The 17,866-nt window shown below is 45.9% G+C and overlaps 1 protein-coding gene across 2 annotated transcripts in view; it reads right to left on the reverse strand.

The window, feature by feature from the left end:
* Positions 1-17,866, reverse strand: part of LOC138364231 (rab-like protein 3) — a 118,036-nt gene that overhangs the window by 91,711 nt on the left and 8,459 nt on the right. Inside the window, exons 2-3 of one of the 2 annotated variants that reach the window (XM_069323559.1) lie at positions 15,470-15,583; positions 2,645-2,854 (exon numbers count right to left, since the gene is read on the reverse strand). In XM_069323559.1, coding sequence (XP_069179660.1) covers positions 2,645-2,854; positions 15,470-15,527 — 268 coding nt within the window. In that variant the 5' untranslated portion in view covers positions 15,528-15,583. Of the gene's footprint in view, positions 1-2,644; positions 2,855-11,280; positions 11,410-15,469; positions 15,584-17,866 lie in introns of those variants that run through there. The other variant, XM_069323558.1, reaches the window with a different exon arrangement.

Consider the following 17,866-nt stretch of genomic DNA (forward strand, 5'->3'; position numbering starts at 1 on the left):
GAGGCAAAAAGCTTCAGCAATGCTGCTGACGCCCGCACAATAGAGACCAGCACTGTAGTCGAAGACCAAGCACTCAATGAATGAAATCCTCCAAAAGCCAGTCAAAACACAGCTCCAGAAGACTAAAGATGCGCAAAATCGAAGCCAAATGACCGCGAGAGCAACGATCCTCAGCTACTAATGCAGCCGAATGCATGGGGACCTGAGTGTGCAACTGCAGCAACCCAACCTCACGAGAAAGCGCAGGGGCATAGAGGTACTAATTGGGGAGCTCAAAAGAGCCCCCAAGAAAACCCTGTAAAACCGAGGAAAACTTCCTACCACTCAAGTGTGCGGGTACGACAAAACCCATGCCAAGCCCAAAGAGCAAAGAAAGGGCAGTCTGCAAGCCAAGACAACCCAGGAGCCTCATAATGCACCCAATGGGGGGAAGAGAAACCGAACTCAAAAGAGGTCATATCCAGAATAGAGGCGAATTCCGGGTCTCGCAGGAGGAAACCACCAAGGGCCTCCTGAACCTCTGTAGAGGAAATCCAAGCAGAAGAAAACCTCTGGAAAGATGAATTTGAAGAACCCATAGGCACCTGGAAATGAACCCGGGGGATGGGGGGAGGAAAGTCGCCCCAAAATCAAATTCGTACAGGTAAGAAGGATATGAAAACGACGAATCCTGTAACAAGAACCCCTGCCCCGAAGGCACCAAAGCCCAAGCAGGATCAAATGGGGCCCAAGAGCCCCAAGGTGACTCCCCCCATGCTCCGGGAACCCTCAACATAGACCCTGGGCCGAACCCACATCCAGGCCTACTGCCCCCTAAAGAAAAGGCGGAGTCCAAGGGGAAAAGCATCAAAGTCTGCCAGGAGGACCCAGAAGCTTCGGCCGAACAATCATACTCAACCGCTTCCATACCCACATCAGATGGGGCAGCCCCCAAAATCACCCAAGTCTCATCCTGAGCTAAACCCTTACCCCCAACTCCAAGACCCTCAGACGTTTGGGAGCTAGGAACAAGGGGGAAGGAGCAGGACGAACCATGCCCACCAGGTAGGAATTGGGGGAGCGAGTAAAACCAAGGTCAAAGTGGCCAAAACCCCCAATTCCTGGTCCCTAAAACCAAAACGAGGCAGCTCTGGGGCATCCAACTGCATCACGCACCGGATGCATTGCAACAACAAAAACCTAAACAGCAATGCTGCTGCTACCTGACCCCTAAGGGCTTCTGAGGAACAGGTAAGTTGGAGGACGAGCGGGGAACAGGTCCACACGACTCCGGATCGTAGGTGTCACTAACCCAACAAGTGGCATGATGACAGAGGCAGAAAAGATGATCACCACCCTGATACAAGAGACAACAAACAACCTTCAAACTTGCACAATGTGAGTGGGGACTCGGAAGACATATCCATGGTTGCAACGTGCCCCAAGGGATTTACCAGGCCCCACAGGAGGAGGAATCTGGATGGGGAGCCCAGGCACTGGTGTAGCTAAAGCCGGTTGAACCCCATCTAATAAAGAGCAAACTGACCCCCAGGTAGCTGTGCGTGCAAACTCGAGGGGGCCCACAGGAGGACCATCAAACACAACCTAGGTGAACCTAACCAGAAGCTAGGCAAACCACCTCCAGGAAAAATACAAATAAACACATGAAACCCTCCAAAATACACCACAGACAACCAGAGGCCAGAGAGAGAGAGATGACCACCGCGAATATGCAAGCTGCGCAAAACACTGTGCACCCCAGCCAGCAACAACAGCACTCACTACCCAGGGCCAAACCCCACGACCCTTACTGAACCTCAAGGGCAAGATCAATGACAAGCAATACAACCTCAATGGAAGTGTAATCCCGAACGTACCAGAGGAAAAAAATCCTGAACACACAAGGGCAGTACCTACAGCGCACCTAGGGAAGGGAACCCTAGATGCATGCAGCCTGAGTACTTCTTAAAATACCTGGCCACCACACAATAATCACACAGCCAGCACAAACACACAGGGTAAAATCCAGCAGGAGAATGAGGCCAGAGATAGCGTGAGCTCTACAGAGCATCATTCGATGAAGTGCTGGTGTGAGCGGTTGGGCCGCCTTGGGGGGGGGGGGGCTAACGAGCGGGCGCACTGGTTGAGTGGACATTTGCTTGCTTGTTGTTTTCTTCTTGGGGGGGGAGTTCTTAGCCTCTGGCTAAGTTCTTAGCTTTAGGCTTGTAATGGTTCACTTCCCTTTCTGGGTGATAATTTTTGTTATCTACCTACCTTTCTGCCAAGTCAATGGCAGACATGACAATACTCTCAAAAGTGGAGTGTTCATAAGCCACTCCTCCCTTTGCCTCTCTGAGGAAAGCAGGTTCTGGCTCGTGGTTCCTGGTAGGCATAAACACTCCAGTAACTGATGATCTAGACTAATATGGTGGATATCAGTTTGTTAGCTTCAAGGAGCCAACAGGGCTCACCTCAGAAAAGAATTTAAAATATTTTGTTTAAGTAAATTGCTTTTATAAATCTAGTTTTTAGTAACTGTGTTTATGTTTTAGGACTAAATTTCAAAGAAATGTAAATCTTAAAAATCATTCTAGAGTTGCTTTGGGCCACTTAAATTAATCTATTAAATAAAAATTAGGCTAGAGAACTGTATTAATATACAAACCATGGACTGGATTGTAGAACACATGTCGAGCATTCTTATGAGAGTTGCTTCCACCAACATCCCAGAGCTCCACAAAATATGGCCGCTGACTTGGTGTTCCTTCACGATACTCGTGAACACGAACTTCCACACTACAGCCAATTGTCCAAGATGAATTGCTGAGAGACTGTCCATGACATATGAGATGAACTAAAGACGATTTTCCCACTCCTGAAACCATTAAACTAACTTTAATATAACTGTAGGTTATGCATGATAATGAAAATGTCTCGCTCATCCCTCTTTTTTAATGTCCTATACTCCTGCACATAAATGTAGCTTCTACATCTAAATCTTGAGTATACAGTGTATAATTTCTCTATACTTATTACATTTTATTTTGACTTTTTTGTATGTAAATAATTTACTGTAAATTTGTGTAAACTAACCCAACATAAATGTATACATTTATAGTTGGATTAGTTTAATACCATAAATACTTCATAAATAATGTACTGTATTTCAATTTCAATTTTACAATTCACCATACAGTACTGCTTAATTTAACATTTGGTATGATTGACAAGACCATTTGCATACTGCAAAATATTTAGCTCTGTGCCACCATATTCAGGCTATATTCACAATTTTCTGTTGTCATTTTATGGTGCCACATTTATAAACAAGATTGTCAGAATGACGACTTGACGTACAACTTGATGTACTGTTGAATGTAAAAACCTATCAAAATTTCCTCCTCGTTCAGGACAAAGGCAAGATCTAAACAATATGGAAGTAAAACACTGTGTAGCTAGAGTTGAATAAAATCACAATCATAATTTACAAAAGGAGAATTCTCTTAAGATATTTCACAAAAGTTATTGAAAATCCTAAAAACCAATTACTAGCTCTACAAGGAAGAATTATATAATGTCTATTATTCTAGCACTACATTTTTGCTTTACTGCCTTAACCCTTAAAGTGCGCATCACGTCATGTGACATGTTGGAAGTTGATCCGATCAACTGCGCATCACGTCATATGACGTGTTGGAGTACTACGCAAGATTTAAACGGCCCGTGGATACACGGGGTTCACCACACCTTCATCGGGGCTCTTGTAAACAGAGGCAATTTTTCAAAAAATCGTGGGCCAAACTCCCGGGTGTTATTGGCCTCAGTATTGAGTGAGCAACCAAGCCTGACGCACGCAGAATGAGCTAACAGCACTGCTGTTCAGCTTGTGACCACAGCATCGCCTAAAAATGCCAAAATATACTTGTTCATGCTAATATGTAGCGATGATATTATTACAGAAGACCCCTGACTGATAAAACTGACCAGGGTTCTGATAATAGCAGGATTGTGGTGATATTTAGCGCTGTGCGCCATGGAGGGAGGAGTAATGCTGTGGGAGGGAGGGTGGTGGCGTTGTCTTTTGACTGTGTGTGGCCACCTTTTATTGACTGCACTCACCATACCAGCTTAGTGGTTCGCTATGGTGAACACAAATGTAGATACTTATATATAACGTGTGTATAGAGGTTGAGAGAGCCATTTTGCAGCAAGAGAAGGTTGGGAGCCGCCATTTTGGTGAGGGCGGTGGCGTCGTGCAGTAAACGACGGTGTTGTTTACTGGTTACTACGATGGTCTTTGGGCACCATACCAGTTTATTTGTACAAGTATGGTGAATAAAACAGGTAGATATTTATATATAATGTGTGTATATAGCGTAATAACACCACACAGTATTGTTGGAGGAGAAATATTAGTGCGTCTGGCCTTGAGGGCGGCAGCCATCAGCTGACTGTGTGAGGTCCTACGTCTTTGTGCCTTTACTCACCAAACAAGCTTAGATGTACAGTTATGGTGAACAAAACATGTAGATACATATATATAACGTCTGTATATAGTGAATTATAGCAAAAACAGTATTGTGGGAGGAGAATGTGGGCGAGTGAGATGACTTGAGGGAGGGCAGGAGTGGCTGGCTGGTACACGGCGGTCACTCCTCGTTACTTTTTGACTCATAATAGCTACTTAGTGGTTCGTTATAGTGAACAAAACATGCAGATACTTATATATAACCTGTGCTTATAGTGTAATAACCGACAAAGTATTTGTTCACTGATTGGTGAACATAATTGAATCAACAATATGCACACCATATTTTTGAGTATAGCAATGATTCACTCATTTTATTATATAAATATATCAAACTACACACTATTGAATAATATTACAGCAAAAAAACTATGAAAAATCAATCAGAGACATTGAAATAATTAGGTAATTAGCTCTTTGTGGCAACTCCGGCCTGACAGCTGGCGAGCAACAGACCGCCTGGGACGCACGCTGAGTCAGCGCCTATTTTTTGCCAGACTTCCCCACCCTATAGCGGGCAATATATGCCACTTACGATTTTTTTATTATTTTTCCCATGATCAGTGAACACAAATTAACAGGTTAGGAAGAAATAATAATTTATTTTTTTTCAAAATTACATGCGCCTGTGGGGAAGAAAGGATATTATACCCCTAGCATGTTAAGGTTTAATGGCATTAATAACAACAACTTATATAACTTGTTAAATATCAACTGTAAAAGGCACCTAACATGCCTTACCCCAGCATTTCTCAACCTTTGTAGCCTTAAAATAATTCCGAGTCATACTTTAGATAAACACAGATTTCATTGTCAAATGAAAGCAAACGATTTCTGTCCTTGCTCTCGATACTGGTTAAATGAGAAAAATTAAACAAAAAACCAGCGTTGAATGTAATGAAACGCCATTTTCTGGGTGAGCCCCGGAGGCTCCCTGGAGCTTATCGGGCTAATGTTTGTTATATTAGACCAGGACATTAGCTAAGGAGTTCAGACCTACCAGGGACCAGTGCCAGAACCTGGCCCCTTCAGAGAGGTTTCAGGGAGCAATGGCACTGGAAAACCCCTTTGTGGTTGGAGTTTTCCTTATCTGCCATCGACCGGGGTCAGGCACCCAGAAAGGTAGGCATAACAAAACAAACCCCACATGGTAAAAAAACTAAAACAAAAAAACGAACAGAGAGGTAGAAACTCCTTACAATCACAAGGAAACAAGGAAACAAGCAAACATCACACTTTAGTGCCGCGCCGATCGTCCGCGCAGCTCTCCCCGCCCTGAGAGGGGGAGAAGGGAGCCCCGGACCTACCGCGCCAGCTGCCAAGCTTCAACCAACACGAAAAAAACGCCGACCGGTGGGAGGGAGGGTTGCCAGGGAGCCTCCGGGGCTCATCCAGAAAATGGCGTTTCATTACATTCAACGCTGGTTTTCTGTGGGGAGCCCCTACAGCTCCCTGGAGCTTCATACCCAAAGAGAAGGAAAAGAAAGGGCTAACCCGGGAGGCGGCCGCCACAAACTCCGCAACGCGAAGCCGAGACAACAGGTTGCAACCTGCGACCCAAGACAACAAGACCGCACAGGAGCAGACGCACATAAAGAATGGGCGGCCAAGAACCTGTGCGACCCTCAATTCCCTGCACCCGAAATGAGCACTAGACATCACCAACACTGCAACAAAAGCTGCAAACGTCCAAACAGCACGGGCGCAAAGACAGACCGCAGGCTGGAAGACTGAAAAACTCTGCGGACGACCTGGGAGACCCGAGCCCTGAAACAAGGAACGAGGGGAACCGGATCAAACCAAAGCTCATCCCCAAACACGGTACGCAGGTAACGGCAAAAAGCGCAACCGGACAACACAGGGTGCACCACCAGCCAAACCAATCAAGCATCAATAACCCAAGAACCCATCTGGAAACCAGCCGTCTCGACAGTCGCCAGGACGGAGAAAGGCTGCACACATACAAAACTACCACCAGTACCAAAGAGCAGAAACCTGAACCGAAAGGGCTACCACAAATTGAGGAGAAGATAAGAAGGCACCCTGATCAAGGACCAGGACGGCGCAAGCGACGCATGAGCAGGCTGGAGGTGAAACATAACACGAGAAAGCGTACAAAACGGGGCAGATGTGACGTCCACCCCGAACGCAAGCCGGAGCGGCTCTGCCAGCGGCACACAAAACGAGGCGACAGTAAGAAACATCAAATAACTGTAGTCCTGAAAACCCAAGAAAGGACAAGACAACCCGATGCGAAAGAGAAGACAACGTACAAAGAGCAAGAAAAAGTGCATAGAAACACCAGGAACGTCATACAGTCGCCAAGACGAAGCTCGCAGGTGGGACACCGTCAACAAGGCCACCAGAACACCACAGATATGGTGATACCCGCGTCAAAATACCAGACGCGAAGAGCCGAGGAGAAGGCCGAACCAGTCACGTACAGGACCGATCCGACCTGCTGAAAGAGGCAGAGTCGCAGGAAAACGCCCCGGGTTCGGACACCTATCAAGCAGCGTCTGAAAAGAAAGCTGCGCCAACCAAGAAGGAATCATAAGGACTGCTCTCGTGGGAATGGGCTGCAACCGAGTCAGAACCCGAAGCAACAGCTGGACTGGGAGAAGAGGAACAGGTACCCCCACCTCGACCAGTCCTGCCGAAAAGCAACCACCGTGAACGCCTTGCAGGTGGGTAAGGGCGCCACATAGAATGGGCGACACCTAGACCACGCCGACTCGAAGACGTCCATGGCCAGGAGTCCATATGTCCGGCAGAACCAACGAAACAAGTCGGCAACGACTGGCCAATCCGCGAAGAGAGGAATGAACCGAGACAGCTGTCCGCCAGGACGCAGGACACACCCCGGACATGAATCTTACGGTTAGCCAAACCCCGAGAATCCAGCAAACGAGCCACTCTAAGGGACCAACCCCAAAGTTCAACACCTAAAAGAAACCCTGTGGTTCCGGCAAGAACCGCCAGAGAACAGTCCGAATGGAGCTGAATGGTAGAGCACCGAGTGACCCAAACCCTCCGAAGCACAAACCAGACAGCCACGCACTCCCGAACCATGCTGTGAGCCCGACGGACGGACAGACTCCACCATCCCCGGCCGACCTGGTGAGCACTGGTCACAAAGCCCCAGCCGAGAGATGACTCGTCCGTGAACACATCGAGCAAAGGCTCGGGGAGGTGCCAAGGCACGGAACCCCGAAAACCCCAAAGAGGAAGCTAGTGATGCAGCACCAACATAAGATCCCCGGAGGAACGAACCCAACGATTGCAAGAGGCGGAAGGGGAGTCTCCAAAGGAACCAAACAGATGCCGAAGCCAAACCCGACCCCGCAGGCAGACCAGCACGTCGAAGTTCACACTCCCGCACAACTGCTCGAACAACCCAGGACCCCCTCATGAACAGCCGAAGGTGGAACCACAGCCACAGTAACACTTCTGGAGGAAAAGACAAGGAGTGGCCCAATAGCCCTAAACAAGGCCCAGGTCCGAACCCGGGACGGAAACAGATGGAATGGCCTCCAGATCACCAGGAAACCAAACCCGGCAATCTGGAAAGAACCACACCCCTGGCAAGCAGACAAGCGGACCGACTGGGAGCCCACACCAGCCAGTCGTCGAGGTAGGCCAGACACCGAATCTCAAGCAGACTCAGACAGGGCACCAAGATCCGGTAAAGATGCAAAAATACACCAAGTGCCAATTACAAAATAGGAAAGGCAACAAAAGCGGCAAGCCTGAAGTCCCACCACCAACTGTGCCAGTCCCGGAAAAATGGAGAGGAACGTGCCAAGAATTTAGGGCCACCATCCAGGCACCCGGCCCCAACAGAAGCCGGACAGAAGACAACAGTGCTCCGAGGAGGGCATAGAAACCAGGGTGCAGACTGAAGAAGTCCAGAAGAATGGCAGATTCGAAAGGCTCATGTCTGCAAAGAGCAGACGGGAACCCCAGAAGGATGGGGCGGATCAACCACGCCCAACGCACCCACTAAGATGACATGACGAAGCGCAGGGGAAGAAGCCCACCCCGCCAGCTCTGAACCCCCCAAAGGGGGAGAAGCCGTCCACCTGAGGCCAGAAGACAACCAAAAGCGCCCATTAACAGCGGGGCCATACGAGAGTTAACAGAGCAAGCTGCTCCCCCAGCGCCCCGTCAACAGAGAAGGGAACAGAGCCCTTTCCGAAAGAAAAAGTACACATACACATATACACATATATACATATCATGTATATACACATACACACAAGGTATGTTACACACACGTGCGTATGCACATACACATGTGCACACACACACACAGTGTACACATGTACATGCATACACACACACATACAGTTGAAAAGAAAATTATAAGCCGCCGACCAGTGGGCAGAGCGCACGCCGGCCAGGCAAAGAAAGCACAAAACTGCATCAAAAGGCCCACCTTGACAACAAAACCTCAAAGTCCCAGCACGACCACAACACGTGCCAAAACCCAAAAAGATCAGTCTGCAAGCCAGGAAGACCCCGGAACTCCAGAAGGCAGAACCGGGTCACACACGAGGAAACAAAGCCCCCTGAACCCACAAAGGGGGGCCCAAGAGGAAGAAACCTCCGGAACGAAACCAAAGAAACCAAAGGAACCCGGAAACAACCCAGGGGGAGCCCAAACCACCACATTTTGCCAGCGGAGAAACACCACAGAAAGGCAAAGCACAGCCCCCAGACAGAACTCCCTGGGAAACGGTCATAACAGACCGAAAACCAAGGGACAAGGTGCGGGAGCATGCATAACAGCCAGGGATACTGAGCCCAAACCCAAAGGCCCAGACCCAAAACAGACAAAATGGGAAACCTGGTGTAAAAGCAACACTCAAACGTGCCCAGAGGAACAGGAAACGGGTAGAAAACACCAGAAAAACAAAGAAACGACAACAGGAGAATAAAACCCCAGAAAAAAGGTGAAAATTCACCCAAGAAGCTCGCTCGCAAACCCAGGCGCATGTAAACAAACCACAACACCGCCATGGTGGCCACGCCGGGAAACCGGCAGACGAAAATGGCCACCAGAACAGAGGGCTGTGTCCGACGCTAAAGATACGAAAACACTCCAGCAAAAGTGGGAAGCAAGCCGACTGGATGGGCGAAAAACTCCGCCCAGAAGCAAAAAAAACCCAGGCAGGGGCAAACCCCCCCAGAACTGCTAGCAGGCATCCCCCACAGCCCCGGGAACCAGCAACAGAGGCCCCGGGGCAGAGCCGTCCTCCAAGCCCTCCGCCCTTAAAGAAAAGTAAGAGTCTATGGGAAAGGCAGCAAGAAAGGGCCGCTGGTAAGACCCAGAAGCCTTGGCAAGAGGAACAGGCTCGAAAACCTCCGTCCCCAACCCGTACGGGGCAACCCCCGAAACTGCCCGAGTCTTGGCCCCAACTACACCCCACCCTGACCATGAAACCCGCAGATGGTCCGGAGCCGGGATCAGGGAGGGAAAGGGGCGAACAGCACCTAACCAAAACGGGGCGGCCCTGAGACATCCAAGTGGGAAACCAACCTAGCGTGTTGCAGCAACCTAACCTAGCTTGCAACACAGATACCACCTGAACTCTGAACAGTAATAACATCAGGAGAGTACTGGAGAACAAGCAAAGAAAATCTCTCGCAAGACTCCGGGTCAAGGTGTCAGTGACTCAACAGACAGCATGATGGAGGTAAAAGTGGTGACTGTCACCCAGAGACAAGGGCACAGCAACCAACGATCCCGTACAAGACGGGTTGGAACCCGGTAGACACATTCAATGGTCCACCGAGCCCAGACAGGGGTTTCCAGGGCCCGTAGGCTGACTGCTAAGGGAAGCCCGGGCAAGGTGTTGCTAACCGGTTAAGAAACCCAAAAATAACAAGAGGGTAAAGGATAGCACTGAAAACCCCTACGACGTGTACAATCACGGGGACCTAGCAGAGGGCTGCCAAACACTACCAGTGGAACTATAGCCACACTGGGCAGACCCCCACCAGGCAATTGAAAATAAAAACAAACGAAAACCCCTGCAAAAGTACACTTTCTGCCGAGCAGAAAGAACCTCTACGGGAATGGTTCCCGAATGCCCCAGGGAAGATAACCCTGTTACGCAGGGCAGTACTCACAGGGCGTTTAGGGAAGTCAGCCACTAAGCACATGCAGCCCTGGCACTGATGAGGTACTCCTGGCCACCGCACAGCACAACACACGGCAGTGAACGCCACACAAGGCAAACACCGCCTAGGAAACTGAGGCCAGAGAAGCGTCTATCCCGGTTGACATTAGCTTACGAACTGAAGCTTGGCAGCTGGCGCGGTAGGTCAGGGCTCCCCTCTTGGGGCGGAGAGGGCTGCGCGGACGATCGGCGCGGCAGTAAAGTGTGATGTTTGCTTGTTTCCTTGGGATTGTAGGGAGTTTCTACCTCACTGTTCGTTTTTTTGTTTTAGTTTTTTACCATGTGGAGTTTGTTTTGTCATGCCTACCTTTCTGGGTACCTGACCCCGGTTGATGGCAGATAAGGAAAACCCCAACCACAAGGGGGCTTTCCAGTGCCATTGCTCCCTGAAACCTCTCTGAAGGGGCCAGGTTCTGGCGCTGGTCCCTGGTAGGTCTGAACTCCTTAGTTAATGTCCCGATCTAATATAACATACATTAGCCCGATAAGCTCCAGGGAGCCGTAGGGGCTCCCCACAGAAATGACTCAAAAACACATCTGTATATGATTACAATTAGCCTATTTATCACTTGTGGAACCATTAGTTACCTTGGGGTTCCACAGAGAAACACTGCCATACACATTGCTTTACATTACTTAATGTCCATGCCTCCCTCACTTCCATCACAATTGACTTGATGATGGTACAGGACGGACCGAAACTTCGTCGTCTCCTCAATTTCCTGTGTGTGGTTTGGTCATCATATCTTCAGCCATGTTATTGTGACTCATCATCTACCATACACATAGATTCAACTTCAACTACTTCAGCTATGAAATATTTAACTTTGTAAAATGACCATGATGAAATACAGTACTATATAGTTTCATCCATACACTATAACCAAACACAGTACAGTACATATATCCTGTCAAGTGCTGCATTATATATATATATATGACATATAAGAATTAATCTGACATAAGAAAAAATCTTCATAATCTGACCTTTTTTGTAACTACTGCAGTTACGTAAATCGCTATCTCTAACTTAAAAACCTGCCAAAATTACTTTATAATTACTTTACAGTAGTTAAATTAGTATATACAGATAAAAATATAATTTATTACTTACCAAATCAATAAACTTTATTGTAAATATTGTATCATCATCAGATGCAAAAGGGAAAAGAATGTCATCCCAAATAATTTCTAAATTACCTCTGCTTTCAACTTTTAAATTCAGCCACACTAGAACAACTTACAGTATAGTCAAATTTTTAACCATGGAGTTCACTGCCTTGATGGCCTACTATACAGAAAATATTTAAAATTATGCACAAGTATAACCAAGCTTTCCTTTTTTCTTTTTTTTTTCTTTTTTTTTTGCAGCAATATTCCTACATGGGCCCAAAGTCTCTGGCTGGCCAACTAAGTGTTATTTGCTGCTCGTTGCCTGTGCTGCCTCGCATGGGCCTATTGGCCCATGCGAGGCAGCTCCTATTATAACCACTGAATGAGAAGGAGATAGGAATAAGAAGAGGATAGCAAGGGAGCATAGGAGAAGACAATGAACAGAAAAAGGGAGAAGAGAGAAAGAAAAGGAAAGAGAAAGAAAGATAAATGGAAGGGGTAGGCTTATGTTAGGTCACGTTTGTTAGAAAGATTAGAGCATTTGAGTATATACTGTGAAAGGGAAGAGTCCACAGCAACAAAGCCAGGACTCAAGTTCATGTTGGGTACATTGTTAATAAGAGCCGATTCAACAAGACGGCGTCTGTGTAGAGTAGAGGCAGGAAAGATTATTTTGGAGGAAGACCAATCAATGGGATGATTAGAATCCCTCACATGGCAGAAGAGAGCATTGTTAGTGTCTGCAGACTTAACACTTCTCTTGTGTTCTTTAAGTCTGTCATTCAGTGTACGGCCAGTTTCGCCAAAGTATTGGAGAGGACAAGACGAACAGGAAATAGAGTAGACACCAGCAGCATTAGAAGCAGGAGGAGCAGTGTGAACTAGATTGCTACGAAGTGTGTTAGTTTGTCGAAAGGCGAGTTTAATGTCAAGAGGACGAAAGGTATTGGTAAAAGTTTTGAGTTCAGATATGAAGGGAAGGCATAGTACAGTGCTACTAGTATTGGAAGCAGGTTTAGGATGAAAGAAATTTCGTTTAGCTTGAGAGTAGGCACAGTTGATGAAATGCAAAGGGTAACTAAGGCGAGAGAATGATTTGTAGATACAGTAAAGGCAATTTCAGAATCAAGAAACTGAGGGTCGCTGATGAGTAGAGCGCGGAAGAAGAGAGAGACGAGGACACTTTTCTTAACAGAAGAAGGATGGTAGGAAAAGAAGTGAATGTACATGCCACTATGCATGGGTTTATGGCAGACAGAGAAAGATAACCCAGACACAGAGCTGTGGACATGAACGTCAAGAAAAGGAAGGAGGGAATTAGATTCCCACTCAACTTTGAAATGGATAGAAGGAGCCAGATTGTTAAGAGAGGCGAGGAAAGGCTGGAAAAGATTAAGGTCATGAGGCCATAAAGCAAAAATGTCATCAACATAGTGAAGCTAAAGAGAGGAACGAGTATCAATAGAAGGAAGAACAGTTTCGAAGTATTCCATATAGAAATTAGCAAGAACAGGGGAGAGAGGGGAACCCATAGCGACACCGAAAGTTTGAGTGTAATATTTACCGTTGAAAGAGAAAGAGTTAGAGTCAACACAGAGTCTAATAAGATCGAGGAAACGTCAGTGGGAAGCGGGAGAGGAAGAAGGCCCTCTGGGGCCTTCTGTCAAAGGAAAGAGAGAACGTCATCGAGCGGAACATTAGTAAACAGAGAGTCGACATCAAGACTAAGCATCTTACAAGAGGGTTGCAGGCGCAGTCTTTCTATGAAGTCCTGAGAGTGACGAAGGTGGGCAGGGGAAAAAGTGCCAAGGTAAGGCGTCAGGGTTTTAGCGAGCCAGGAGGCAAGAGGATAGCTGACAGAGCCCCGTGAAGAAATGATAGGACGAAAAGGAACACAAGGTTTATGAGTCTTAGGAAAACCATAGAAATAAGGAAGAGAAGGGCAGATGACACGGAAACGTTTAATGAGATCAAAGTCAGGAGGACAAAGGACAAAGAGAGCTGTCTTAGTTTGCGGTTAAAGGAAGTTTTGAGGTGATCCAAAGGGTTAGAAGTCAGAGGAGCATAAGTGCGAGAGTCAGAGAGCAAGACATCTGCTTTTCGGAGGTAGTCCTCACGGTCAAGGACAACCACTGAATTGCCTTTGTCGGAAGGAAGGATAAGAATAGAGTTGTTAGATTTCAGGGAGGCAAGGGCAAGCTGAAAGCTACGAGGAAGGTGGTGATTCTTAGAAAACAAGCTGTCAAGAACGGGGATAAGGGCCCCTCTAAAGGCAGACAGGTCCGAAAGAGTACTAGAGTTAGAATTGACAAACCTGTCAAAGGAACTAATGAGATCAATACCACAGCGTGGGCCAGGGGAAGTAGCAAAAGACAGACCAAGGCCAAGAAGTTCTTGCTGGTGCTTAGAAAGAGAGTAGGATGAAAGGTTGGTAACACAGTCAGAGAGAGAGTATTTGGCCCAAGGACTGTTGGAGATCAGGCATTGAAGTTTGTTGTGTAGTGTGGAGGAGTGGTGGGAAGAGGAGACGTGAGCAGTGTCAAATGCAATTGGAAATAGGATATTGCATAGATCACTGGGAAGAGAAGAGGACAGAAAGCGTTGATGTTGACGAACAGCTAGAAAAGCCTCGTCAACTTGCAAGGAGGTGGCGTGAATAAGTTCTTTATAACTCGTATGTTCACTTCAGTAAGATTATGTCCTGCGTGTTTAATAACTTCTGCTCTGTTGAATCTGAATCTTGGTTGAAATCTTACTTGGTTTGTAACTCTGCACTGTGTTCGATAATTTTCCAGGAGTCTGTTGGGCATTTCTCCACAGTGCTGACATTTCCCTCTCATCTTCTGGCACCTGTAAGCCTATTTTCCATGCACGTATGTTACCTTGCATTAATTCCAGGGGTAAAGGTTCCCTGTGGCCCAGTCTCCGACCAAGCCCCCTTCAGTATCTTTGGGTATCTCCTTGGGTATCTAAGCCTGATGCGATTCAAGTGCACTTCTGTGTTGCTATTGCTTACGCTCATGAAAATAAGTGGTTCATATGAACTTGGTTGCATTTTTGTACCAACCCGTAGAGCCTGATGTTGCAGCTGCTGTGATGTGTTCAATGCACATCCTCTGCATTGCTCTATCTCTATTGCTTAACCTGTGCTAGACACTGGTATGTATACATCTACATTTCTTCCCTGCGTTGCACGTGTTCTTGCAACAAGAACACATCACGTGTGTGTTCTTGTTGCAAGGTTTCAATGGCCGTTCTCGAATCTGTCTGTATGATAACATGTTGTCGGTGTTCAACAAGAGCATGTACCAAAGCCTTTTGAATGGCTAGCATCTCTGTAAAGTTGAACATCTATTTGAGTCTCCAACTAATTACAGAATTTCCTGCCTTAACTACTGCCCCAAGCTGCAGTTAAGGCCAGCTGTAACCAAGTTGTAATACAATTAAAATAATGTGGTACTATAATCCAAATTAATAACTGTATTATATAAAATCAAAAACTGTTCACTACAGTTAAACCAGCGTGCAAAAGTATTCAGTTAACATTTACCAGAACAAGTGCCTATTTGACAAAAGACAGTGTAATGTCACAACAGTTATAGATTATAACCAATTAATAAACTTAAGACTGAGCTGTGAATAAAACATGTCCTTCACACATTACCTGAGTCTCCAACAACCAGGATCTTGACCTTGTTCATAGCATTGGCATGGTTGGCCATTGCACTTTTTGTTGACTTGTTTTAAGTCTTGGAAGGCAATACAAATTCTTAAACCTCTGAAAATATAATTAATTAGTTAATATTTATTTTCTCAACTTAATTTCTTTTAGCAACATATTGATATATAATGTATTGTTTTGCTTCTTGTTTTGAATTTACCATCCTAATGCTTCATTTCTGGATGATTTGAGATTACAATTTTCAAAATATTTTAGCTTTGTTGTGCATATGTTAAGATATGTACAGTAGGTCTCTTTATACCTCTGTAGCAAGACATGAGACCAAGACTAATAATAATTTTACACAGGTGGGTACAGGAAGAGCCAGCTTCTGACCTCTGTTAGCATGCCAAGAGCTTTCCCTTCCCATAGCTCATGGCATGCCTGACCCACTAGTTTTTTCTGGAGCCCGATCCACCTATCAGTTAACAACTAGACCTAGATTCATGAAGCTCCATGTATTTCTTCATAAGTATGTGTGCTACGAAGGTTCCTAAGTACCAGCGAACAACGCACCAAAGTGCAATTCAGAAAAGTATACTTACGAAGATTTTTAAGTAGTTCACTTAGGTCTCGCTAGATATCACTAGGGCTTTTAGTTTGGCCAATCAGAGAGAAGGTAACATTTTTTATCTTACAGCTGTAGCTAATCACGACGCTGGTATATCGGAGCTTATCCGTGATCACTTGCCACTTATTTGCATAAAATTTTCTTATAAAATTAGTATATTACGAAGTAAAACTATGTTTTTTCTACTTCTACAGTCAGCACCGACATTGTAGTAAACAAATATGTTACATTTTTTGTTTACCAACGTAATTCTAGGAGATAATGTGTAGCTTTCCTTGTCGCTCCTAAGATTGGAGAAGCGATGGCATTTATTTATGTATATATTTACCTAAATTTACCCAAGGGCCACTAACTATCTAGTGGCCTCAACAAGGACAAAAAGCCGGGGCTTTTTAAGTCCCGCCAATTGTCCTAATGATATTTTCTAGCTCGATTTTGGCATTTACGCCATCAGCAGGTAAGCGGTTCCATGGGTTTATAACCCTCCGGGTGAAAAAACTTCTGTTTTCAGTCCTACTTGAGAGGACACTCTCCAACACTATATCTGTGATTGCCCTGTTATCAGTGACTTCATACTAAATGGTATGAGGTACTTTGAGCTCTGTAATTACTTCATACACTCAGGAATATTGGGAGATATTCTTGTGCTGTACCCAGATTTTGCTAGTATAGGCTAATAGATCAGTCTTACATTTCTTGTTCTCTCCTGATTCCATGTATGACTGGCCGTCCTGTGAGATGGGGATGTTGGATGAGCTTGTAGCTGGTTTTTTATCTACACTGTGTGGTCCTTCATACAGAATAGGGAAGCAGCACATTGCTGTGCATACCTAAGCTTATTAAAAAATACATTGTTAGAGAGGAGTCTTGTAGAAACTAGTAAGAGAAATTATAATATAATGTTACATGATTCACTGTTTACCTCGTGAAAATCTTGAAGTTGTTGTTTAGTCAGAGTTGATATGTTTTTTTTATTGAGACTGGTATTTTCTCCCCTGATTCCATGTAAGACTAACCATCCTGTGAGATGGGAGTACAGTATTAGATGAACTTACAGCTAGTGTTTTATCTACACTGTAATCTCTCATATAGCACAGGATAGCAGTGCACTGCTGTGTATACTTAACCCTTTAAGTATGCTACACATCATATGATGGGTTGCCTGACTTGCAGTAACTTGCGCTTCCCATTATATGATGTATTGGAGTACCGTGCAAGATTTGAAAGGTCCGCGGGGTAGAGGGGGCCCCCATATGCTGCCCAGGGACTATAGTAAACAGCCGCCATTTTGTAAAAAAATCCAGCTCACGCTACCATCGCGTGGGAGGCCTCAGTTACCCAGCAGCCACCACATCGAGGGCACGGCCGAACGCTTCCCGGGCACGCACCACGCAATCACTCACCCAAGAGCAAATAACTAGTGAATTATTTTCTGATGGTGAGGAAAGTGATTTTGATGACTCTGACATTGATAAAGACTACACACAATTGACCGATGATAGTAGCACGGACAGTGAAAATGAGATACAGCTCCTCCCATGGCGAGGTCTATACGCTCACCCATGCCACCTCGCCCAGTGTCTACTCCAAATCACTCACGACCACACAGTTTCTGTGCTTATTTAGAGTCTGAGGATATTTTTGGTGACGAGTCAGAGGAAGGCAACTCTTTCTGGTTTTAGTGAAGTGGAATCAGAACATAGTGTTACCGAGCCTGGTGCCAGTACCAGTGGTGTTACTGGGCAAGAATTTGTCATGTCAGCAGTGTC

Source organism: Procambarus clarkii, chromosome 13 (genome assembly GCF_040958095.1).
Source record: "Procambarus clarkii isolate CNS0578487 chromosome 13, FALCON_Pclarkii_2.0, whole genome shotgun sequence".
Lineage (NCBI taxonomy): Eukaryota > Metazoa > Arthropoda > Malacostraca > Decapoda > Cambaridae > Procambarus > Procambarus clarkii.